At 54.3% G+C, this 25,877-nt stretch overlaps 1 protein-coding gene across 1 annotated transcript in view; it reads left to right on the top strand.

The window, feature by feature from the left end:
- Positions 1-25,877, top strand: part of COL13A1 (collagen type XIII alpha 1 chain) — a 79,144-nt gene that overhangs the window by 48,185 nt on the left and 5,082 nt on the right. The window contains exons 23-35 of the mRNA XM_077778537.1: positions 1,015-1,038; positions 2,772-2,834; positions 3,892-3,936; positions 4,318-4,470; positions 5,099-5,197; positions 6,499-6,543; positions 8,939-8,980; positions 9,886-9,912; positions 10,756-10,836; positions 17,181-17,234; positions 18,993-19,046; positions 19,965-20,000; positions 24,758-24,844. Of these exons, the coding sequence (XP_077634663.1) occupies positions 1,015-1,038; positions 2,772-2,834; positions 3,892-3,936; positions 4,318-4,470; positions 5,099-5,197; positions 6,499-6,543; positions 8,939-8,980; positions 9,886-9,912; positions 10,756-10,836; positions 17,181-17,234; positions 18,993-19,046; positions 19,965-20,000; positions 24,758-24,844 (810 nt within the window). The remainder of the gene's footprint in view (positions 1-1,014; positions 1,039-2,771; positions 2,835-3,891; positions 3,937-4,317; positions 4,471-5,098; positions 5,198-6,498; positions 6,544-8,938; positions 8,981-9,885; positions 9,913-10,755; positions 10,837-17,180; positions 17,235-18,992; positions 19,047-19,964; positions 20,001-24,757; positions 24,845-25,877) is intronic.

Here is a 25,877-nt window from a genome sequence, read left to right as displayed (position 1 = left end):
AAAATTTTTTATAGTTTATTTTATTTTTGAGACAGAGAGAGACAGAGTATGAACAGGGGAGGGGCGGAGAAAGAAGGAGACACAGAATCTGAAACCGGAGACACAGAATCTGAAATCTGGAGCCTGAAACCGGCTCCAGGCTCTGAGCTGCCAGCACAGAACCCAATGCGGAGCTCGAGCCCACAAACCACGAGATCATGACCTGAGCTGAAGGCAGACGCTTAAGCAACTGAGCCAGTCAGGCGCCCCGCCCACCCTTTAAAACAGGGATCATCAGCCTCGGCGCTGTCACCATGTAGGGCTGTCACCATGTACGGCTAGACCATACTCGTTGGGAGTCGTGGGGGAGGGGCGCCCCGTATGTGGTAGGATGATGAACCGCACACCTGGTGTCTACCCACTAGATGTCAATAACACCCCACCCCCAGGTGTGACAACCAGAATATGTCTGCAGACATTCCCAAATGTCTCCTGGGGGCCAAACCTCACCCCCGGGGTTGAGAACCACTGCCTAAAAGAAAGTACCTATGTGAATCCATCTAGAAGGTGTATAATCCTGATTTCATGCCAACAACTGTCCCTCTGGTTTCTTGAGGGGCTCCCTATCTTCCTAAACTGAATTTGTTTACAAGGAAGTACATCAGAGCCTGGAAATCTGGGCTCTGGGGGAAGAGGAAAGAACAAGTGGGGGAGTCCCAGTCCACGCTTTGAGAGAATAGGAGACACTGTGTCCCCCTGCTTTGGCAAAGTGAAGGGAAGTCTGCGGTCCATTTCAGGGCTTGACTGAGCTTGTTGCAGGATAGCCTCAGAGCAGCATTTGGGGAGATGTAGGGACTTACCTGTCCAGTGCAGAGGTGGGCGTGGCATGGGGTTAGGAGGCATGGAGTCCACCAACAGGCCCTACCCCCTCCTGTGCTCCTAAGGGGGGCCCGGCTCCCATGTCACCTGGCCAAGGGGCCCCTTCAGGTGGCTCTCGCCTTGTTCTTCAACTGACTGCATGGCATTGGTTTCTAGGAGATCCGAACACTGGCCTTGATGGTAAGTCTTCCCCTTTCTGTTGGGTACGGGGCCGAGGGCTGGGGGCTGGGGGCTGGGGGCCAGGACAGGGCAAGGACTTGAGGTCTGGCTTCCAGAAAGCAGGCCCTGGGCTTCTGGGTTTGGACCAACCCTGAAGTGCTGGGGCAGAGGGTGAGCAGAGCCTGAGCATGGGTCTTAGGAGTCTCCCCCAACCCGGGGGCCCTCTGGATGGCCGACTCCACTGTACGTTCCTGTGCTTCTCTGTACAGCTGTGGCAAGGAGGTGGAGGTACAGAGGAGGGTGCTCTTTTATAAGTTTATTTATTTATTTTGAGAGAGAAAGAGTGTGAGCAGGGGAGGGACAGAGAGGGAGAGAGAATCCCAAGCAGGCTCCACACCATCAGTGCAGAGCCTGACTTTGGGCTCAATCTTACGAACTGTGAGATCATGACCTGAGCCAAGATCAAGAGTCAGACGCTTAATCGATGGAGCCCCCCAGGTGTCCCAAAGAGGATCCTTTTATGATTCTCTTTTGTCCCAACCTTCAGCTAATAAAATCCAGAACCCTAAAAAAACCAGTAGCAACTCAGCCTCCACATCTGCTCCTTCCATAGATATCAAGTTCATTTTCTGCACTTGGAAAACCAGAGAATTCCAAGGCCAGATTTTATAGGCGTACCTACCAGTGACAGGCCTGTGCGTTTTTGTAGTGAATATTTATGGTTAAAACAACCACCGCGAGGTTTAACTTCCCACATGGAGAGAAGAAAGGAGATCACAAAGTTCTCTAACTATTGGGATTTCATTTCACTTACTTTTTTTAGTGGCCATGTGCCACAGAAGACTTAGCGATGTACAAACCCAGAATCAAACACCAGTCGCAACACACCCCAACCCCAGAGGTGGGTATTAATATCCCATGATTCTGGAATCAATGAGCTTCATTTGGGAACATTAAAATATATTATTTGAAATAGTATATTTGGAGCAGAATGGAATTTTTTGTTCTTTTAAAATCAGCTGTGAAGTATAAGGTACATACGATAAAATGTACCCACTTGAGCCGTCAAGTTTGATAAGCTTTGACAAATGCACATACCCACGTATCCTCCACCCCAGTCGCTCCAGAAAGTTCTTTTATGTGCCTCAGGCATCAATCCCACACCTACCCTCAGCTCCGGGACACCAGGGATCTGCTTTCTGTCACAGTAGATTACACTTGCCTTTCCTGGGGTGTCATCTGAATGGAATCACACAGGATTCTCGTGTGTGTCTGGCTGCTTTTACTCCGCATAATGTATCTGGGTTTCATCCATGGCCTGGCAGGACCAGTGCTTGCTTCATTTTTTACTGCTAAGTAATATTTCATTGTATGGGTGTCGCAGACCTTCGCCTGCTGACAGATGTTTGGACTGTTTCCTGGAGGCATGTTTAAGTCCCCGTCTGGGGAGGTCAGATTCATGTCCTCAAAGCCCAGGAGCCCCCAGGGGTGCTCAGAGGGAGAGGAGGAAGAGGCTGTTAGGCATGGCTCTAGGATGGCGGGGCTGGGGGGGTGGTGTCACCACTCTAATCCAGACACACTCAGTGCTCATCTGCCTCACAGAATGGGAACCCCATACTCTTTCCTTCGCAAAAAAGATGAAATGTTTGAAAATAATTGATCTCCATAAACCAACCTCCACACACACCCCTCTGGCAACAGGCCACCCCTCCTGGTTGGAAAGTTCTTCCACGGGTCTTTCTTGTCTTTCCTAGGGGCCCCCTGGCCTTCCCGGGCAAATCGGCCCACCCGGAGCCCCGGGGATCCAAGGCCAGAAGGTAACGTGTGTCTGGACAAGGGGGGCATGCAGACCCCGCCGGGGCGCTGTGTGTGTCCCTGAGTGCGGGGGCCGGTGGGTGACCCTCTGGTGTTCCCTGCAGAGCCACCACTGCACCGTGGCCTGTGACTCATCCCGCTGCTCCCAGGCGCCCGGGCCCTGCCTGGCCCACATCACAGCCACCCCCACACTGGCCACCCCAGCTCTGCCCTTGTTTCCCCGCTGCCTGACTCGGGCTCCTGTAATCTACAGGCTCCTCTGATGTGGTGGAGCCCGGGTCTCGGCAAGCCACTGCTCTGGGCAGAACTGTATGGGGACCCCAACCCGCCCATCAGGGAACACGGCACGCCAGCTCCTCGCCCATCTCCCTCCTCCCTCCCTCCCTGCCTTTGCTCCCTTTTATATTCTGCCTCACCCCTGTGGTTTTCTCAGAAGGCCCTGGATGTCTGCACCTCTGTCCTCTGCTCATGAGGGCCCCTGCCCTGAAGCTCCTCCCCCTCTTCCCTACCTTTCCAACTCCTCATAGTTCAAGCCCAACTCAAAGGCCACCTCCTCCTTGAAGCCTTCCCTGATCTACCAGGCAGAATTCACTGCCGTTTCCTCTCTGCTCCCCTCACAGAAATCATTTTGCCTTGGAGATGGGGCTCGTTGTTTACTGGCCTCAAAGATGGAGACCAGATCTCCTTATCTCCCTCCCTGACCTAATGAAGGGGCTTGGGTTGACAGGGAGCTGCCTGTGAGGCAGGCAGGACAGGAGGGCTGGGTTGGCAGTCACTGGGAAGCAATGGCCCTCCCAGGGAGTCCCCAGGGCCCTCAGAGGCAGCACTCGAGGTTGTGGCCAAAATGTGGGCTGTGGAGCCAGGAGGCCCAGACTGTACCTCGCCCCACCCTGCATGGACCGCAGGCCTCGGGCACACAGCTGGTGCTGGGGTCCTCCCCTTGCAGTGGGGGTGGTGCAAGTGCATACCTCTGGGGGTCCCTGGCACATGGAAAGCGCCCCATAAATGACAGTTATCGTTCTCTGCTCTGAGAGTGACCTTTAGTTGTTCTGGCCACAGGGGGAGATTGGACTTCCAGGCCCTCCAGGACTCGATGGGGAAAAGGTAAGAACAGACTCTCCTGGACAAGCGTCTGAAGATGGGCCTTGACCTGGGCTGGCAGGGGGGCCAGGAGGGGGGACAGAAGGCTCTGGAAGAAGCCCATGTGTGAGCCTTGTGGGGAAGGGAGTAGGGGAGGTGGGGGTCAACCCTGTGCAAGCCTGAGCCCCACACTGCTGGCCCAAGAGGAGACAGGAAGTCTCAGCTGGGATGGGCGGGGCTGGTGCAGAGGCTTCTGGAATTCCCAGGGAAGGTGGACAGGCTCTTCCCCCAGGCCAGTCAAGCTCTGAAGAGCCACATCCTCTGGACCTCACATTCTTCCCCGTTCTCTCTCTCTCTCTCTTCTCCATTAGTGTATATAATAAGTATTGCTAATATTTTCTAAAGGGACCTCGAGGCAAACCAGGAGACATGGGCCCTCCTGGTCCCCAAGGCCCCCCAGGAAAGGCTGGGCCTGCAGGAATGAAGGGTGAAGATGGACACAAGGGGAGCCCAGGAGACAAGGGGGAGAAAGGGGAGACGGGGCAAGCAGGCCCACCGGTGAGTGCCAGGACTGGCCAGGACCCTACCCTGTGACACACACGTGCCTACACAGTGTCCCACCCCCAGCATGGCTTCTGCAGGGTCCGTGCTGCAGCCTGGGCCGGACACCTGCAGCTGGGAAGTGGGGGTGGGAGATGCACCTGGATTTCCCCTCAAGCCTCCCCCCTTTTTTTTGATGAAGGCCAATTTCCTACCTCAGGAGAACTGGTCCTGTTCTGTCATCTCCTGTGTCCTTGGGAAAGTTGCTGAGCCTTGCGGAACCTCTGTTTTGTCACCTCTAAAATGGGGATAAGAATCCTTTCTCGGGATACTTCACTGGGTTTCTGGGAAGGAGATGAGGTCACAAGTGTAAACCTGCCTCTTGGGAAAGCATGCGGAAGCCCGATAGGCCCAAGAAGCTGCATGTACACAGAGAGGAACTTACCCAGTCCAGCCAGGCTGCTGATTTGACCTGGGAGTCATCTCTGAGCTTCAGTAGTTTGCATCCGTGAAATGGGCACCATCCTAGACACCAGCCCTCAAAGGAGGGGAGCCTTGTGTGCATGCCACAGTTGGCCACAGTTGGTCACAGAGGCCCACTTGATGACCTTGCTCTTGTGCAACAGAAATCTTTGTCGATCTGTAGGGTCTAGATGGCCCAACTGGGGAGAAAGGAGAACCAGGTGACCAAGGGAGACCCGGAGCACCAGGATTGCCTGGCCCGATCGGGCTCCCGGGATTTACGGTAAGGCGAGAGGGCGGGGCGTCAAGGCTGTCGGCAGGTGGCTATGGACAAGGGCCCGTGAGCAGGGGTGCCCTCACTGTGGTCACCAGCCCGGCAGATGCCCAGCGCTACAACGAGGCTGCATTGACCCCCTGCCTACCTGGCTGGCCTGCGAGGGGGAAGGGGACATTCTCCTGCTGACTGGAGTGTGAGCGGTGGTCCCTACATGCTCCACTAGTGGCATGCTGGCCCCTGCCTCACGGCACCAGCCTGGGTCACGGGTGCTAGAATCTTAGAATTCTCCTCCTAGAAGTATAAGGAACCTCCAAGGTCAACCAGCCCCACCTGTGACCCAGTGCAGGAGTCCCTCGGGAGCCACTCACCCCACGCAGCGGGGACGGGCGGCCAGCTCACGGCCTCCTGACATGTCTCCTCCGGCGTGGAGCAGGGACATGCCCCCAGATGTGGTGTGGACATTTCCTCCACCCCCCACCACGGACCCTTGCCCTGTTTTGAGAGCCATATTCATTTCTGTGCCTTTGCCATGGTAGGGCCGCGCCGCTCAGCTACTCCAGGCTGCTGGCACAGGCTGTTCCCCGTGACAGGCAGTCCACACTAGAGCAGCGTGCTTGTTCAAGGCCAAGGCCGGCAGGAGCCTCTCACTGTCTGCCGCCAACACAGGGCTGTGTGTCTGTGTGTGGGGGTGTGTGTCACATATTTCTAACATAACCTTAACACGTGTGTGTTACAATCTGCACCAGGAACTTGTAACCTAACCACAGGAGGGATGTCCCGTCACCTTGTCAAGTGCCATATTCTGTTGGTTAGACACGGGTCTCAGGTCGCTGTGGGGTGTAGGCACCACAGGATCCAAACACATATCAGCCTCTCCTCCCGCGTGCTGGACCACAGTCTTTTTTTTTTTTTTTTCACCTTTTTTTTTTTTAGTGTTTATCTTTGAGAGAGAGAGTGTGAGCAGGGGAGGGGCAGAGAATCCCAAGTGGGCTCTGCACTTAGTGCAGAGAGCCCGATGGGGGGCTCGAACCCACAAGCCGTGAGGTCTGACCTGAGTCCAGGTCTGACACTCAATTGACTGAGCCACCCAGGCGCCCCCTGGGGCCACAGAGTCTCGAAGACTATGATCTTGGGGCCCTTCCTGGGGCTTCCTACATGAGGCTGACTACCTCCTCAGCCTCCGAGATGTTCCCTGACCACGCCGAGGCCGTGTCTAGTCCCGGGTGGTTTGTCACACATCTGAGGGTGTCCCTGTGCCCACCTTCCCTGAGTGCTGGCGTCCACACCGCGGTGTTTTGTGCCCACAGGGAGAGAAAGGAGAGCCCGGGGAGAAGGGAGACCCAGGAGTGGAGGTAGGTTGTATTTGCTCTGCCTTATGTGTCTCAAGGGGGAGGATTTGACAGGGGCCTCATCACCCCACAGTCCCTCCAGGATTTCTGGGCTCTAGAAGGAAACTCACAGCTGCCTGACACAGAAAGCGAGCGAGAAGCTGAAATTCACAGAACACAGTAGCTCGCTCAGCCTCTGAGCCCCAGTTCACGGTCTCCCCATTAGTGTTCACAGAGCACCCACCATGCTTCCTTCCCGGGGCTAGAGTCTGGAGGTAGGCAAAGAAACAGAGCCACCTCTGTGCAGCAGACCGCCCCTCCAGCGTACAGTGGTTAGCAGCTCAAGGAGTTAGGTGAGCATCCTAGAAGACAGGTCATTTGAGCAGGGTCTTGAAGACTTTGAGGAGTTTGCCTAGAAGCTCCAGAAGCAGGCGAGAGACACCGTGTTCTCTGAGAGATGTGCTGGTGAGGGGAGGAAGACCCCACAGTGGAGAGGAACTCAGGATAGAAGCCAGGTTCTCAAAAGATGAGAGGGATTCGGGCATATTTTCAGGCTCAGGGAGAGATCCAGAAAAGCAGCAGAGTTCAGTGGTTTGTGAGGGAGGGGAGGTTTGGTGGGTGGGCCTAGGCCACCCAGACAGAGCCAAGGGAGAGACTACCAGGGCTTCTCAGCCCCCAGAGAGGTCCCCTGGCCCCTGTCACCTTCAGGGTCATCAAAGCCCATCTGCACTTAGGGAAACAAACCTGATGATATGATACGGTTACTGAGGTAGACATGGATGGCCTCTAAAATTCAGGAAAAGCACTATGCATAGAAATGTTCCTTCCAGGAGTATTTCAAGTAAAAATTGGAAACAGCCTAGATTTCTAACAAGAAGGAAATGATTCAATAACTTATGGTAATAATACTAATGGTAATAATGGTCCCCATGTTAGAGAATCTTTGTGCCAAGCGCTGCTCCAAGCCCAGCTGGGGAGGAACTCATTCCGTGCCGTGCAGTCACCATGAAAAGGATGCTTGTGGGGAACATACTAAAAAAAATAGAAAAANTTTGGGTGAAATGAAAAACAAGAGGAGAATTAAATTATATATATATATATATATAAAGTCATCATTAAGTATGGACACAGTCAAATACATTTTATGCCGCATCAAAAAAGAGTGGAGGGAAATAAAGCAAAATGTTAGTATTCAGGTATTTATTCTTTTTCATTCTTTCAATCCCTTCTAATTTACAAAGTATTGTAATGGGTCTGTTACTAATTATTTTCTTTTCCAAATTATCATACAGTAAAATTGAGTTTGGCGGGGAGAATGTGTATAGTTCGTGAATTTTGTTGAGTACGTAGGTTTGTGTAGCTACTGCCACAGTCAGGATACATGAAGTACTAATTTACAATAAGAAAAAAAGCAGTGAACTTGTTTACAAAAGAGAATCGAGTTTCCAGAGACTGAGCTGAGAAGTCCACAGATCCAAGAGACCTTGGAGGTGCCAGGTCTGCCCGGCGTAAGGAGCTCCTCCCTGGTGGCCCGGCAGGGAGGTCACACCCCGGCCACACGCCGTGCGGTTCTACCCTGGGAAGGTGAGAAGAGCCTTGAAGTTGAAGTGGGGTGATCAGCTCAGAAAGGAGCAGGGGGGCCTCTCCCCGTCACCCCTGCCTCCTGGGTGGCTGACTATGGGCAAATAGATGTCCATCCTCAGCGGAAAACAGAATCTGCAATGAACAGCAGCCTCCGCAGAGAGGAAGGCCCACTGGGTCGCTCCACCTTCCCCGTGCAGTGCGAATCTATTCTACTTCACTGGGCCCTCAAGGGCAGCAGAGACTGCCGGTCAAACAGAGACTTGAGGGATATTCTTCCAAAACTGCTCAGCCTCGCCCCATTCCACATAACCAACCTCTGCTCCTTGAAGCCAAAGTTCTCAAATTCAAATGCCTGCAAGGACCAGGCATGCAACAAATGAATGTAAAGGTCCAGGTCAAAGACAATAGGGAGTGGTGGGGACTGGGGTAGTCTGAAGATTTCATGCTCTGTCTGGAGGGGAAAGCTCTTAGCTCCCAGCGATTGTTCCCATGCATGAACAAGAGTCTAGTGCTGCCAGGTGTTTTGTTCTCTCTCTCTCTCTCTCTTTTCAAGAAAATCTGGAAGCCTAGATGTTTTGACAGTATTTCCTGGCAATGTTTGGGGTTTGGGGTTTTTTTTTTTTTTTTTTTTTTTTTTTGTAATACTGTGCAGGTTAATGAGTTGCTGTGAGTCTCTGCCCTGTTCTAAGCCTTCTTTCATGAGACTCCATGCTGGACAGGTCTGTCCTCTTCTGGCTTTGCAGTCAGTCCCCAGCTGGACCCTGGGCCATGTCAGAAGGAGAGGCCACTCATAGCGTAGCAGGCAATGAGCTAACCATCTCCCTTTGGATTCTAGGTTCCTGGGCCTCCAGGGCCAGAGGGGCCTCCCGGACCTCCGGTAAGTTTGGCGGGCCCGTCACCATTTCGGTCCACTGTGACTGGGTCCCTAACGTCCCCTCCCCACGCAGTTCCCCTCCCCCAAGGTCAACCCCAGGTCCCTGTCACTGCCTCCTCCCAGGGTGGGATTGTCTCCTCCTCGAGCCCCTCCCTACTCCTTTCCCTTCCCATGCTCAACAGGCATCACCTCAGTGACACCAAGGAGCCCAGACATTGTGGGTTTCCTGGAAACAGCTGAGCGGCCTGGCAGCCCAGGGGTCTGGTCCCACCTCCCTGCAGGAGCCTCTCTGTCACTAAGCTCTGCCCTTTGCCATCAGGCGTCTGCTCTCCTGCGTTCTCCTTCTGCTAACTGGCCAGCAAAAAGATCTAGATTATTATAAACAGTGATTTAAAACCAGCCCCACTGGATTGGCCTTTCCGTGGTCACAGGGGAAAACATGAGGCCTTTCAAGGCCCCCGAGCATCCTCAGCCAACAGATGCTGGTCCTTCCTCTGTGGGGTTGACAGTCCCCATGACACCGTGTCACTCATTGTCATTGGCAGAAGTGGTAGTAGTAATGATGAGAATAGCCAGCATTTATCGAGACTTATTATGTGCCAACATTGTTCCAAACCCTTGGCATATATTAATTCAGCTTTTGCTGTGTTCCTTCCAAACCGTCCCTTCGTGAGGCTCTAGGTCAACTGTGGGGGTTACAGAGAGACTCTGTCAGTCTCTGGCTGGGGAGCCTGGCTCAGACCCCACCCCCAGGGAGGCCCAAGCACAAGCCCGCTGAGCATCCCCTCTACTTCCCCTGGGCAGGGACCCCAGGCCCTTGCTTGTTTGTGGTCCAACTTGTGGACAAGGTATTTTAGACATGAACAGAAATGCAGTTCTGAGGCACCTTGTTTTGATTCTAAATGCAGGGGCTCCAAGGCGTTCCTGGACCAAAGGTAAGAAGAGGTCATGTGACAGGTGCTGAGGAGGGGGGGAGCGGTGAGGGCTGGAAAGGAAGAAAGTCCTTGAGAGACAGGTGGCCCAGCTGACCCTGTCCCTAAATGGAATCGCGTGACACTCTAGCCAGTGGCTATAATCAGGACGGAATGAAGTCCTACGGTCCTTTTAACATCCATCACTGACACTGGGCAGGCTTTGGATTTAGAATTTTCCCATCCATTAATCCACCCAGTAAGTGACAGGTTAGATTCTTAGCAGATGGTGAAATCCTTTTCCATGTAACCTGCCCTACTTCCTTCACTCATGCTGAAGTATAGGTGGGAGACAGAGAGGGATGTAGTGTGGGCCCCCTCCCCGGGTCCAAACCCACTGGTCTCTAGTCTGGGGGGTTCCCAGTCTCCCCCCTCAAAAGCTTTTCAACTGGGTAAGAGGGGCTGGGGGCTGATGGCCTACTGGCGCTTGCTTCCTGCCCCAATATACTTCAGGGGACTGTTGGGCAATTTCTTGCCCCAGTAATTTGCAAGCCTCGGGGCTTCCGTGTTGGCATTCCAGGCACCTGCCAGCCAGTCTGTACAGGGCCCCACTTTTGCTGCCATACAAATGGTCACTTACGCCCAAGCCCAGCCTGGAACTGTCCTTTGGGTTTGTCTCCACTCCACCCATCTGCTTTTCTTTTGGGGCCCTCACAGTCACTACGGGCATACTGAGGACTCTAACTGGGGGTGAGAGAGCCAGGCTCTCTCTCCAGGGCTCCTGGAGCCTCCGGCCTGNCCCCAGCATGCAAATTTGAGTTGTCTGAGACATGGCCTTCTGTGATCTTCCCCCTCCCTTTCTTTCAGGGGGAAGCAGGACTAGACGGAGCAAAAGGAGAGAAGGGTGTCCAGGGAGAGAAAGGAGACCGAGGGCCGCTGGGATTACCCGTGAGTATCTCAGAGCCAGCAGCGCTGCGAGGAGCCAGCTGGGTGGTCCCGGGGAGGCCAGGGTGGTGTGCAGGACCCTGGAGAAGACTGCGTAGATTCTCAAGTTCTGAGCATTTCACAACTCCGTGTGGTTTTGCTTTCCCCCCTGGGCAAGACCAGAGGCTCTAATTCTCTACTGAGGACTCCCTCTGGGCCAGGTTCCTGGCCTGGGTGTGGGGGGAGTACAGAACTAATTAAGACAGCCCACCCCCCCACACACACACACATGCAAAGAGCGCCTGTCAAGAGAGCGCAAGTGGCCTGCATGTGCCTGATTCAGAGGCAATAAAACCCTGCCCTTCCTAGAGCTGGGCTTGAAGGACCTGAGGGCCAGGAGACAGTGAAATGTTCTCCGTCTCTCTCTGATTTTCCCCCTGAGGCCCCAGCAGAGCCCCCGCTTTCTGCTCTTAAGCACTGGCCACAGCAGAAAAGCCTGTACAAAGGCAGATTCTCTGGTCCCAGCAGGCCGAGGCCACTCAGCTCTCTCACGGCAGCCTGGAGAGAGATGGGCTTCCAGGTCAGGGGGGAGGCATCTGCATCTCCAGAGGCGGGGCGCAGCCTGGGCGGATCTTTTGTCCCACGTCCAGGTGGGCTCCTGGCCTCTGCACTGGCTCGCCCACGCCTCGCCCACGCGGGGGCCCTGGGCTTCATCCTCCCTCACACCCCCATGGGGCTGGCACTCTTCGCGACCTGGTTTTTTAGAGCTAGAATGGACATTCATGATCCATCTACTCATTTCACTGACGGCCCCAGAGAAGAAAGAGGGTCACTTGACATCACTTATGAAGTCAGTGGTTAGGCTATGCCAGAGGCAGCTCCTTCGCTGAGGCCACAGCCTGGAGAAGGGGCTCATTCCAGCCACCAGGGCTCCCTCCGGCCCAGGCCCGAGGCCAGTTCCCACCCTGGGAAGCCGTAAAGAACAGGAGAACAAAGAGAAGCCCAATCACCCCAGCTTGGCAGAGCTTGAAGGTCTGGTTAATGTAATCATAGCCATCAAACAGCAAAAGCAAAAGGTATGATTACACCCTCATTAGCGCATCAAATGTAGGACTATTTAAGGAGCCGATGTGCCTGAAAGACTATAGAAAACTAATGACTTTAACAGACATTTCCCCGTGTCTCAGGCTCTGTCCAGAACTCCTTACTGTTAGAGAGCCTTCCTGCCTCCCCCCCCCCCCCCCCCAACCACAGATCTCTCCCTGTCAGCCTTCATGGTCCCAACATCCTAGTGAACACTGGAGAATTTAGCCAGGGGCTGAAATGCAAACGGCTCGGAGACCAAACAGGTTATATAAACAAAGAAAGTGCCAGAGGAAAGACAAAGTGCCCGGTCTGTCCTCAGCCTGTCAACTTTCAGTAGAGACACGGGCAAAGGGAAATACTTTTGCCAGCTTCAGAAAACAACCGAGCAAGCATATTCACAGATGGTAACGGACGGGGACTTCGGAGGGACAATAGGGAGTAGTGGGGATTGTGGAACATCTCTCCCTTCTTAAGGACAGCAGTCCCTCCTCAGTTCAGCTGCCTGCTGCCTTGGGGGAATGAGGGTCCAGTATTCTGAATTGTCTCATCTTTCAAAGGAAGCTGGACATCTGTCATTTTATGTGAAACCTCCCCATTTTCTAACAGGATTAGAAATTCTTTGCAACTCTGCAGATCACGCAAAATATGTCAGTGGCCCACATATGCCCTGAAAACCTCCAGTCCGTGCCCCCCACTCCAGATCTCTCAAGATAACTCAGTATTGATGCTGCATAGACAAAGTGTGTGGATATTTCACGAAAGCTCTGATGTCCGGCCTCACCTCGATACTTATGCCATGTGGTAGCGGTCTGTTTTTCCCAGACGTCCTGCTCGGCTCCTCCTGTTTGCCCTACAGAAGTGGTTTTCAGGGTGGGCTACACACTGGAGTCATCTGGGGCTTTCCAAACATGCCATATTATCCCCCGCCTCATTCTTAGAGATTCTGGTTCAGTTGGGGTGGAGTGGGGCCCAAGCATCTGTGTTATTTGACATGTCCCCCCAGGAAATTCTCATGTGGCAGTGGGGTTGAGAACCACAGCTTTCTAGGCTATGAGTCAAGATCATCCCAGAACTTTTGCGATTCTAACACGGAGAAGAAAGTCCCAGAGGACCCTACTACCCATTATTCTTTCCCCTGCCCGGGGGCATTGCCCCACCTTACAATCCTGAGGCCTAGTCTTCTTCCTTTTTCTTTTTTAATCTTTTTAATATTTATTTATTTTTGAGGGAGAGAGACAGAGAGACAGAGCGAACGGGAGAGGGGCCGAGAGAGAGGGAGACACAGAATCCAAAGCAGCCTCCAGGCTCTGAGCTGTCCGCGCAGAATCCAACCCTGAGCCCGAACTCTCAGACCGTGAGATCATGACCTGAGCGGAAGTTGACGCTTAACCAACTGAGGCCCCAGGCGCCCTGGCCTGGGCTCATTTCTGAGGCTCAGCTGGAAGCAGTTTTTAAGAACTCAGTCCTTACTGGGCCAGAGTGTCTCCACTGCCTTCTCTCTGGTGTGTCACATTGGCGTCATCAGATAAATGCCCCCCTGGCTTTTCTAGCTCAGGGGCAGCCTCCCAGCCCAGCACTTAGAATGAGAGCTCTTGTTCCCAGCCCACATATTGCTGGATGCTGCACTGCAAGTGGTCTTAACAGCATCCCACCTGCCAGCCAGTTTACTCCAGGACGTACATGGCCTTAGACCTCTGTTGCCGTCAGCTGCCCCCAAAGGCTTTTTCTATAAAGGGGTCTTTGTCAGGGACAACAGGAACAGATTGGGTTTGCTCCGAGCTTTGCAAACTGTGCAGTGCCAGAGGGCCTACCCTGCCCTCAGTTACCAGCCCCCCCCCCNATTTCCCCCCCCCCCCCCCCCAAGGCAGAAGCAGGCCGGCTTCTCCCCAGGTTCCCAAGCCAGGTGCTGTAACCCAGTACTACCTCCTCAGGGTTTCCCAGTGTGGCCTGGTCCCAACAGCTGCGCAAAAGAGGCTGGGAAGACAAGTCGCCGTCCACATAGGCTTGTCCCTTTGCAGTGAGATGGTCCTGAGAAGGATGCACTACCCCTCATTCCAGAGGCCTTTCCACGAATTCTCTGTCTGTGTCCCTTTCCCTGGAGCCCTGCAAGCCCCTGGGAGAGGGATTCCCGAGAAAGGATAACAGGCGAGAGGGCAGCAGGGGGCACTGAGGATCAGAACGGCCAGCTGCACCAATCTCCGGCTCCACAGTCGGCCACACTGCACACAGTGTCCGTTTTTGTTGGTTTCCATGTGAATACCATTCCCTGTCCTCCCAAGCTTATTTCTCCCGTTTTGTTTGATTACCAGCATTTGTGTCTGTCCAGAGTCACTGCTTCACTCACCTCTTCCCTCCCCGGTCCCTTTTTCTCCCTCCCGTTCCTCCCCTCCCCTTTTCTTGGTCACACTGTTCCCTTTGTCCAGGGAGCTTCAGGTTTGGACGGCAGGCCTGGGCCACCGGTGAGTGTCGCTTCTCCGTTACCCTCCATCCCACCCCACCCCATCCCTGGCCTGTGACCCCTCTTGTCTGTTTCTGTCCCGCTGTGGCCTTGTTTTCCCCGTGAGTTATGCCTTATCCCACCACTGACACCAGAAAGGTACCATCTATGCTCCATTCAGTATATGTGCTGACGAAACGAGCACTATGCTCCATTCAGAAATGCCTCTCCAGGTCTCTTGACCAAAGACAGATGGCCTGGCCATCATACGAACCCAGGGTCCTCAAATTTGAATTTCCTGGCCGCTGGACACGAGGCGGAAGGCTGCTCCAGCAGCACAGACTCTGCTTCTAACAGAAGGCTCAGTGCAGCCGGGGAGCCTAGCCCCAGGGGTCGAGACCCTGACTCACGCCCACCAAACACGACAGTGTCTGTGCGTGCCCATTATGCTATATCGTCCTCATGCTGTGAGCTCTGTCCTTCTCCTGTCTGCCCCCAAAAGCTTCCTGGTCCTGTGCAGCCCCCTGCGGGGTATACTGGGCTGAGGGCAGGTGCCGCCTCTAGGATCACACGGGATGGTCCCAGCTCAGTGTGCTGTGGGCACGTCATAGCCATTTCCTGTGGTGCCACAGCGGCCTGGCAATTCAACAAGGGGTTTACACAGAGCAAACCAGGGACATTCAGGGCCCCTCTTTATTCTTTCTGATTCCAGAAAATAGGCATCGCCTACTCATGACTAGAAAACATCTGGCCCTTCTCCCTGTGACAGACAGCTGAAGCATCAAACAAAGTCTCTCCTCTCCTCTCCACCTGCCAGGCCCCTCCCAGAGCACCCTTGGGGGGGGGTGGTTCTTTGGGGAAGTGGCATTCCCACCGAAGCCTGTCACCTTCCCAGGGTGTAGGGATCACTGACCGCCAAGGGCCAGGAGGCTGAACTTCCCTGCCTGGGAGCCATCAACAGCGCTGTGGGTGTGCCCCCAGGCCCTTCCAGCCAGTGAGCTCCAGCCCTGCCTTTGCAGGACACTGTCAAGGCCACAGCTGCATGGTCTGCCCAGAAGACAAGGTCCTAATGAGCTGGCTAGAATGACCCTTGGGGAAGGCGAGTTTGCAGGGTTTCATTTGTGGGGGGCAGGACACACATTTGGGGTACAGGCCGATGTCCAAAGCACAAGGGCAGCAGCGCGCCTTCCCAGGGGCCTGGAGGTGGACCTCATAGCTGGCATGGTGGGAGCCCAGAGCTTCCAGAAGGGACAGCAGAGCCTCGTCCTCTGGCACATGTCCTGACCAAGCAGAAGCGGTGATGTGGCTCAGCCAAGACCGCTTCCCTTCCAGAGCCCCTCTCCACCACGCATGTACAGAGGCAGCACTATATACGCTCCTGTACAGAGACTAGACCTCTTCTCCAGGCGTTATTCCAGCTTCGCTGCTCCCCAGTCCCTCCCTCTCCATCCTCCTCACACCTAGCGCCCCACCCCCCCACCTCAGGTGGCCAGTCAGGGCTGGGGGATGATCTGTGGCTGGAATCAGAGGAAGCAAAACTGTCCTCACAGCAATGCGCTCCATTCTTACTGGACAGAGGAGAGCAATGCAAATTCATAGATTCGGTCCCCTTTGGACCTCAGGTTTTACTTTTCCTCATTAAATCAGTATCACAACCTTAAAGTAAAAGTTTTATGGGGCAAATAACCCTGCCCTGCCAATACTAACATTTACTGGTGCCAGATGCGTGACACTCTTTCATCCGATTTAACTGGCAGGGGCCTCAAAAGCAGATACTCACGTTATCATCCCCATTTTACAGGGAGGAAAATGGACCCTCAGAGAGCCCAAGAAACGCCTCCAGTATCGCAGAGCTGATGGGCCTTAGAGGCCCGACTAGAAGCAGGCCAGGGACTCCAGAGTGCCGTTCTGAGCCTGATCCGGCCTCTTTCATTTTTGACATGCTCTTGTCACACCTGGCCAGTCCTCCCTCATGCTTGCAAAGGGGACACAGAGAACATCTTAATGCTCTTTTTCTTTTCCGTGTAAAGTAAATCAGCATCTTCCCCACTGGCTCATGCCCCAGGAGACTGCGTTCAAGCCAGCCCCCAGTCCTCAGGTCCTTGTCTAGGCAGGAAATCTAAACACTGAGGCAGAGCAATAGGAAGCTCTGAAATATAGACTTCGTCCAGTCCAGGTGGAAATGGGGACCCTGGCGAAGATGCTTAATCGCGCCATACATAGCAAGCCCCGCCCCAACTCCCCAGCGGCCCTGAGTCAGGAGCTGCCGGGCCAGTGTCCGCACGCATGCGAGGCACACTCTCTGCTCCAGCCTGCCCCGTGGGGCCTGGGAGCGGGAGCAGGGGCCGAAGGGCAGGGGGGCCGGCGGTGGGGCGGGTGGGGCGAGCAGTGGCTGAAGGACCTCCCTACGCCTGCCTCTGTATGTGCGTTTGCATCGGTCTCTCTGGCATGAAGCCCCTCCCGCTGCATGTGGAGCTGCGACGGCAAGCAGGTGCCAGCCCGCACCCCCACCCCTGGGATGGCATCAACCCCTCCCAAGCGCTTCAGGGAGCAAACTAAGCAGCAGTTCTACCGTTTTCAGCCTTGGCAAGCTTGGTTGTGAAGTGAAAGGGTTTCCCTCCTCAAATCTGGCTCTGAGGCAGGGAGAGGCCTCGCTCCCTGAGGCCGGCAACCCAAACAGGAACCTGCCCAGTCGAATGACTGCCCTGAACGAGCCTGGCCTCGCCAACCCTGAAAATGGGCCTCTGGACCTTGCTCATCTCCAGCACCGGGCGGGATTCCCAGGGTTCCCCCAGGCCCCAGGCCCCTCACCTCTGCTTTCTTTTACCCTCCCCGCCCCCGCCAGGGTACTCCAGGACCAATCGGAGTTCCGGGCCCAGCGGGACCAAAGGGTGAGAGGGTGAGTGCTCAATAGCCCCAAGCCAGCACATCAGGGGGGGGTCTGTACACCAGGAAGGGGGTCTGTACGCCAGGAGGGTCTGCATACCATGATGGGGGTCTGCACACTAGGAGGGATCTGCACACCAGGAGGGGCTTGCACACCAGGATGGGGGTCTGCATACCAGGATGGGGGTCTGCATACCAGGAGGGGCCTGCACACCAGGATGGGGGTCTGCATACCAGGAAGAGCCTGGACACCAGGATGGGGGTCTGCACACCAGGAGGGGCCTGGACACCAGGATGGGGGCCTGCACACCAGGAGGGGCCTGCACACCAGGATGGGGGTCTGTATACCAGGATGGGGGTCTGCACACCAGGAGGGGCCTGCACACCAGGATGGGGGTCTGCACACCGGGAGGGGCCTGCACACCAGGATGGGGGTCTGTATACCAGGATGGGGGTCTGCACACCAGGAGGGGCCTGCACACCAGGAAGAATCTGCACATCAGGAGGGATCTGCACACTAGGAGGGGTCTGCACACCAGGAGGGTTCTGCACACCAGGAGGGGCCTGCACACCAGGAGCAGGTCTGCACACCGGGATCGGGCTAACACCCCAGTCCAGGCCCAGCTGCAGGCCCCAGCCCCCACCCATTCTTCCTGGACCAGCAGGCACCTCCTCCGTGACCCTCACAGCAGCCTGTGGGGGAGCCGGCCAGCCTGGGCTCCTCGCTTTATAGCTGTGAGTGGACAGACGGAGAGCTTTCTGTGCTAAGCTCCTGGTCACTCGGCATTAGTCACAGGCTCAATCTGGCAAGGCCCCAGGCACTATTGGGACCAGACACACCCACACCCTGTAATGATGGAGGGAGACAGCACAGAGCAGAGTGCCAGGTGGGATAGAAAATCCTGGCAGTCAGGAGATGGGCGTTAGGCCAGCTCCCACAGTCGCTGTCTCCGAGCCGCAGCCCAGGGAGTGGGCGCGTGCAATGCCGATGGGGGCTCGGCTCTGCAGAGGAGGAGGGCTGCCTGTCCCGAGCGTCAGCTCTTCCCCGCCAGGCCCACTCAGGGCATGTCACCCAAGAGCCGCTGGAGCGCTGGACCTCTGCGCTAGGTCACAGGATCCCCTGAGATCACAGCCACTTTGGCAACCAGGATGGCTGCTCTCAGAGGTGACAGTTGTGGCTTCAAAGAAGAAATCAAAGCTCTTTCTCTCCTCTTTCCCTCTTCCTCACCTTCACTGTCCATGCTCACTTCCTGCCCCCTGTTCCCCTCCACTGTTTCTGCTTGAGGGCAACTAGTACCTTCCGCATACTGTCCAGTCTTTCCAGAGGGCCTTGGGGGATGGGCTCTGCTGGAGGGAGAGAGGTGCCGAGGCAGAGTCCACACCATTCACGCCCTCAGCCCTTGTTTCACAGAGGGGACTCTTGGAGGGGACTGGAGAGGTTTCCCGGCTTTTGCACAAAAACAGAAAACAGCTGGGGCGCCTGGGTGGCTTAGTCGGTTAAGCGTCCAACTTTTGCTTAGGTCATGATCTCGCGGTTCGTGGGATCGAGCCCCGCGTTGGGCTCTGTGCTGACTGCCAGCTCAGAGCCTGGAGCCTATTTCAGAGTCTGTGTCTCCCTCTCTCTCTGACCCTCCCCTGCTCATGCTGTCTCTCTCACTCTCTCCTAGAAATAAAAAAATAAAAAATATAAAAAAAAAACAAACAGAAAACAGTTGATGGAAGGTTGTTACCATGTCAGGGAGGGCTCATGGGCTTCTCTCTGCCATTTCAGGGCAGCAAAGGCGACCTGGGAATGACAGGACCGTCAGGAGCGGCTGGGCTTCCTGTAAGTATCATGGGGCGGGAAGTTCCTCTCCACCCATCCCTACCCCCGGCAGAGCCGCCATCAAAACAGAAAACCCAGGGCCGGGAGCGAACATCCAGAGCCAAGCCAGAGTGCTGATTTCTGTGACAGAGGGAGCTGCCAGCAGCCGACTGGCCATGGAGCGTCCCTGCGGGGCACCACTCAAGGCAAACCTGGGGACGCGCGGCCCCCATTGGGGTACCAGGGCCTCGGGCATGTGGCAAACACGCACGAGCCTCTCTCACTGCACGCCTCTGTGTTCCGTGGAGGAGGGGCAAAATCAACTCCACATCATTACAATGCCAGAGGGAAACGTTTCACGAGAGGGGCGGCTTTCCCAAGAGACGGTGGATTTTCCTGTTGTGTTGTTAGAAAAGCGGATCGCCAGAGACCGCTTTGTTTCCCGCCCACTGGAAGGTGGAAGGTGGTACATCTGTTCAGCAGTTTTGCATTTGGCTGCTCAGGGTCCTTGCCTTGTGCTGTTCTGCTAGCTAAAGGCATGGAGAGCAGCCTGTACCTTGAAAAGAGGGTGTGAGCAGCTTTGGGGTCATTTATCTAGCAGAGGCTGGCGGGAGAGCCATGCCTACACCCCTTCTGCCAGGAGGGTTCTCTGTGCCCAGACCGAGTCCTCAGCACCTGACACTCCTTACCACAAGTGAGCTAGAAGAATAGAGCCACGGCTTTGGAGAAAGAAAACCAGGACCGTGTTCTTGGCTTTGCCCATAACTGATTACTTGTCTCTAGGGCAAGTCCCTTTGTCCCCCTGTAGAATGGGGACAATTAAGCCTGCCTCTGATGAATTAGACATCAGTGAAGACCTTTATGATCCTGGAAGGAAGGACTGGATGGCCATCCTGTCTTTTCTCATTAACGTGTCTTCATTTCTGCAATTTATTACAGGGTTTACACGGACCACCCGGGGACAAAGGAAACCGGGTGAGTCTGAGCCCTTGCACTCTGGCACTGCTTCCTAATGTCTTCATGATGTGGTGGAATGATCAGTGGGGGATTCCTGACCCAACATTGGCAGATACAGTTTTTCCTGGCAAATCATCCTAAATTAAAAGGCTTTATAGTGAGGGGCTTACTGTGTAGCACGCAGGCAGCCTGGGGCCTAATCCTGAAACAGAAGCATGGATTTTTCCACAAGACAAGGGGAGACTGAATCCCACGGTGGCCATCAGATTAGCATTGCCATCGGGCACCGGGAGTCACGTGCCCAGCTCCCTCTAGGGTGCCCTGATAATGGACCCCTAAATGGTATTTTCTGAAACTTAGTTTCACCAGGCGTCCCAGGCCACTGGTGAGAGAGAAATAAATTCCAGTTCCAAGCACAAGCAGACAGCTGTTGTAAGCAGCCAACCCTTTAAAAAATCCTCACAGCCATTATTTCTCTTGGAAAAAGTCAGCAGGACCATGCAATGAATTGCACCTTCTACACCCCTTTGCTGTCCCTTTGGTTTCTGCCGTCATCACAGGACACGGTTATTGAGTGTACACGGCAGATGACACATGACGCCTCTGGGCCCAGGAGGGACCATCTAACTACATCCGACCAGGAGATGACCGTTGTGTCCCTTCATAGAACGTCTCATCTGCCGTTTCCTCCCAGTGGTTCTCGGAGTGTGACACACAGCTCTTAGAGGCCCAAGAGCGTCTTCTAGCGGGTCATGATATCCAAGGGTCGTAGAGGTAGAAGAGAATGAGTATAAGAACGAATGGAGAACAAAGAATACTGAGCTCACACACACAGAGGCAGAGCAGGCAGCTATCAACCCCAGGGCTTCTGGCCCATCTTCGAACACGGATAACCATGTTCATGCATAGAAAGTGCCAGAATCTGTATGCTTCTATCTTGCACCAAGTCCTGTCATTTCAATTTAAGGTGTATTTACTGAACTCTTCCATATCCCTAAATTGTCCTTTCTGGCAGGGGGTCAAAAGCAACTCAGTTCGTTCCATGGCCTCCTTAAGTAAAGGGAAGCAGGCAGAGGGACCCCTACTAAACCGTCCATGGAAAACCAAGTCTGGAAACCATTGGAATAAACAGACCCACTTCCAGAAGTGTGCTGGCTGTTGAGGCAGGCTGGGAAGCCCACCTTCCTTACTGTGGCCACCGAAAAAAAAAAAAAAATTGATCATTCCACCTCTTAGCTGGCATACTAATCCCCTTTCTAATTTATTTCTAACGTGTTCTGCTTGTCTTTGTCATACTCAATTAATACTTTTTGAACTGTTTCTTAAGACTTTTTCAGTTGGCTTGAGGCAGTGAGCCATGTGAAGGCTGCTAAGCCAGTCCTCCGGGGGCAGGGACTATGCTGCCCTAGACACAGAGACAGGCATGCAGATGTCCTTGTCCCAGCTGGAGGGGCAGCAGGAGGCGACTGGGGCTGCTGAACGCACCAGTGAGGCCCCAGGAATCAGTGGGAGAATATTTCTTCTCCACTCCTCCTTCCTAAGCCTGAAGTAAGGTTTCACACACTTCCCCCGCCCCATCTATAAATCAGCCATATGTCACTTAGTAAAAGTCAAGTCCGGAGAACAGGCAAGTTGCATGTACCCACTTTCGAGTACACCATGCGGGACAATTGACTTATTCCAAAGGGCAGGCTTCCAAATCAGGAAACAGTGTCCTCTGTTCAGGAGATTTGACTCTCAGGGTGCCAGAACGTGCTAGAAGAGCTCCCCCTACGGCTCACCTCCTCAAACAGACCTCTTTATACCACAGGCCCTAACGGACCTTTGGGGGAGAGATGTCAGGGCTTGGTAATGAAGCCTTCAAACCAAAGGAGGTTCCAGGAGCAGCCAGTGCTTTGCCATGGACAGTGTTTCTTCCTGAGGCTTGAAGCTCAGAGTATTGACACTTTGGTCAAGGGACGATCCCAGAGGAGTTTAGAGTACCCTCTAGTGAGATGCCCACTGTCACCCCAACCCACGCTCACGGTGAGAGGGTGGCTTCCGGAAGCAGCTCTAAGGCTTCGGCACACGTCATGCCCGGGCCCGTCAGAGAGGCCCCTGGCCGGTGCCCCGCACCCTGTTGCTCTGTCTCACAGTGAACCCAGGCCCCACCTTAAAGCCGTGCTTCTCCGTGTCCCACTTGGCAGTGGTCTTGAAGCCTCTTTCCTGTTCATGGAAGGAAGACGGTCCTGGTAGTAGCAGGCAAGGCCTGGAGGCCCAACCAGGCACTTTCCTAAGAGGACACACAGGGCAATGGAAAGAATGTTCTGTCCGCGTCACAAGGGACAGTCTCGGCCTTTAGCGGCCCTGTGACTTTGGCCCAGGAGCCACGTTTGGGATGAAAAAGGCCATCACGAGATAAAGGGTGGCATGAATTTGGCAATTTGGCATCAGGGGAACTGGGTGCTGCGGAGGAGCTGCCCGCCAGCCACCTGGAAGGTCTGTGTGCATGCAGGGAGGCTATGGTCACCGCGAGACGCGCCGCCCGGGGGTGCATGTGCTTGTGTGCACGAGCCGCCTGCTCCCCCGCGTCCCCTTGCCTCCTTGCCTCTCCTTCCTCCCTTATCTCTTTTGGCCTGGGCCGGACACTTCCTTCCTTCCCTCCTTCAATATCTCTCCCCCCGCCCGACACGTTCACCCCATTACCACGACCCCATGCCCCTCGTCCTTTCCTTTCCACTCTCCCAGCTGCAATTTATTTCCTCTAAAGTCAATTTATGTATCTCAGTTTTTTTAAAGAAACCTCTGCTCCTCGACTTTAACTTTCCCTTTCCTCACCTAGAACCCCCTCTTTGCCAGGGGCTCTTTTATGTCACTCTTTGGGGACCGGAGGCAGGGAGGATGTAGATAAAGCTAGTACTCTACTACCTTCAAAGGGCACCCACCGTAAAGCCATTTCCTGGGCCATAGAACATGGCGCCCCCTGGTGTGAGCTCCCCGCCCGGAAAGTCAGGACCACTGCCCACCTTCCGTGGCCCACAGGCAAATCATCGGGTACCTGGAACCCCACCCCACCAAGGGAGCTTTGCCCACCCTCTGAACACGGGAAACTGTTCATTTTTACAATGACCTGACCCGAGGTGAATAAGGGACCACATTGCTGAAAAAGTTGACCACAGGGCTTCCCATCCAACCAGCTGGTGGTTTTGCTTGCCCACTGCTCGGGGACAATTCACGCCATCTTGTTCTCACTGGTGGGCAGAGAACAATCACAGGGCCCACACGATCACACTTCATGTGCATATACACGTTCCCTCCTAAGCACCTCAGTTTCCAAGCGAGTGTTTGCACTTCAGAAAACTCACTTAGGACAGTGCACTGGCAATTACAGGGGACCCCTGGAATCAAGAAATTTGAGGCATCGCCAAAGATTCGGGAGATATAAACATAAAAAATATTCTTGTCCTTTGCCTCCCTCTGAGGAACCTTGCTCACCGCAGGACACAGTAGACGTGACAGGACGAAGTGGTAGTCGTTACTGTCATCATCATGCAGCAGCTGTCACTTACTGAGCATGTGCTGTATGCCAGGCATAAGCACTTCATGTGCACAGAGACGTCACAACAAAGTTGTGAAGCAGGTGTTATTATCCACGTTCTACGGGTAAAGAAAGCGAGGCTCAGAGAGGTTGAGTAACTTCCCCAAGACACGTTGCTGGTAATAGACAGAACCCGCTCCGTCTCCAAGCCTTTGCTCTGATCCCTGTGCTGACTGCCTTCAAGGTCTCGTCCACCTCGAGCAGCACAGTGGAAGCCCCCAGGCGTCGGGCAGTCAGCCTTCTGTGGCAGTGGAGACCTGTTCCCAAGAAGACCCCCCACGGGCATGCTCAGCCCCTTTATAAGGAAACCCAACATATGAAAATCCAAACTCAGATTCATTCATAACCCTTTTTTAAGTGGAGAGTGACCCTGACACATACAAAATGGGGTTCGATTTAGAAAGATGATTCTTAGTGAAGTTTTTCAAAAACAAATGAGTTCCTTGAACCAACTTGTCTATATACAAAGAGCTGCCTCAGATTCGGACCAGGACAGACCAGAGACACATGGACAGCAGGACCACCTCGCTGGGAACCAGGAGCCACCCATGAGTCCTGGACACACCCGTACACATGGGCGCCTGTACACTCAAGCGCAGGCACAGAATCATACATGCACACCCTTGTATACACATGCCCAAGCACATCCTTACACACTCATACACGTACCTGTGCAGACAGGTATGCGCACACGTGTGTGCACACGCACACACACGTATCCCCGGGATCTAGATAAAATCATCTTGCCTCCTAAGAGAATGTCAAAGGGATGAAAACCATTGACATGACAAAAGTCATGTCAAAGACTTTCAAAACTGGGCCCTCCAAGAGAAGGAAGTGGGTCCCCTGTTCATCACAGACCTGCTCTGGGCTCAGTGTTACCAACACTGGCCACAGGCAGCTTCCATCTACATTTCCCCCCATCTCCGGCTCTGAGCCCCACAGCTCCCTGTCCCCAGGCCTCAATTTCCTCCTCCCCTGCCCCCTGCCCACCTACCTGAGCCAAAGTCTCCAGTTTCTAGAAGGGTGAGGATGGGTGCTGACCTCAAATCCTATTGGGAAGAAGATCCTAATGAAGAGACACTCTTTTCCCTCTTTGATTTTTTTTTTTTTCATTTTCTGTTTCTAACCTTAACACGTGAATGATCCTAAAGTTTTGATGTTATTTTTTTCTCTTGGACTAAACCATTATTTACAGGGGGAGAGGGGGAAGAAAGGCTCTAGAGGGCCTAAAGGGGATAAGGGAGACCAAGGAGCGCCTGGATTAGATGCCCCCTGCCCGTTGGTATGTCTTCATTTATCACTTGCATTGTTCTGGGTTTTTCCTTGAGGTTTGCAAGCTGGAAACCAAGAAGGCAAATAAGCTAACGAGCAAGCGAATGCCTATACCGATGCTACCAAAACCTACCTGCTCGCTCGGCCAGTGGGAGCTGCCGGCTGTTGGCTTTGCCTTCAAACCACAGCTGCAAGTCGTTCTGGCTAAATCCCTTTCCTTCGAAGCTGCGGGACAATGGATGTGTGGGAATGAGAACCCTCGCCCTGAGGAAAGGGGTTTTGGAGCAGACCTTGGCTGTGAGCTCCCGGATGGCTCCCAGAAGCCAGTGTAGCGTTTGCAAGCCCCGCATTTGCCTTCTTCGTTTCGTGGCCACCTCTGTGGCCAGCAGTGCAGGCTGCTTTGGGACCCTCTGTCAGGATGCAGGACACCCACCCGGATTTGTGCCCCCCCGGGGGCCATCTATGCCCCAGACTGGGTAGAACAAGGCCCAAAAGGGGGCTTTTAAAATACAGTCTCCCAATGCCCACAAGCCATCCACCTAAAACCAATAGACAAACGCCCCCAAAATGCACCCCCAAACAGGCTTTTAAGGAAGCCGGGCTTCTCAAGTGCCTTTGCAATCCATCTGAAGGCTCTGAAAGCTATGATAGGCCACATGTGAAGTTCATCTGCGCCCTTTCGAAGTGAGCCTTTAAATGGAGAGAGGGCTGGTTGTACGTGTGCCACAGCTCAGCTCTCGTGGGAGCCAAAGAGAGCACAAGCATTGAACGTGGGACATGAGGATCAGTGGGGATCCGGGCCCTCCTTGTTGGTCCCTCAAGGTCCTGCATCCTGGCTGGGGTTGGACTTGGGCCTCTCCACTCCACAGTCGGAGCTGGCCAGCCTCGACCTAAATAATCATCGTGGTTGGTTTTGTGAACAGGGCCACCGAGGTTATAAAGGAGAGAAAGGGGAGCCGGGGTTACCAGGGCTGGACGGACTGGATGCCCCGTGCCCATTGGTATGGCATCACCCTCCTTGCCTGCATGGCCGACTCAGACTG

The sequence above is a fragment of the Crocuta crocuta genome, unplaced genomic scaffold (assembly GCF_008692635.1).
Source record: "Crocuta crocuta isolate KB4526 unplaced genomic scaffold, BGI_CrCroc_1.0 scaffold167, whole genome shotgun sequence".
NCBI classification, from domain to species: Eukaryota; Metazoa; Chordata; class Mammalia; order Carnivora; family Hyaenidae; genus Crocuta; species Crocuta crocuta.
The sequence above is the reverse complement of the archived record's forward strand: the minus strand, read 5'-3'. Positions and strand labels throughout refer to the sequence as shown.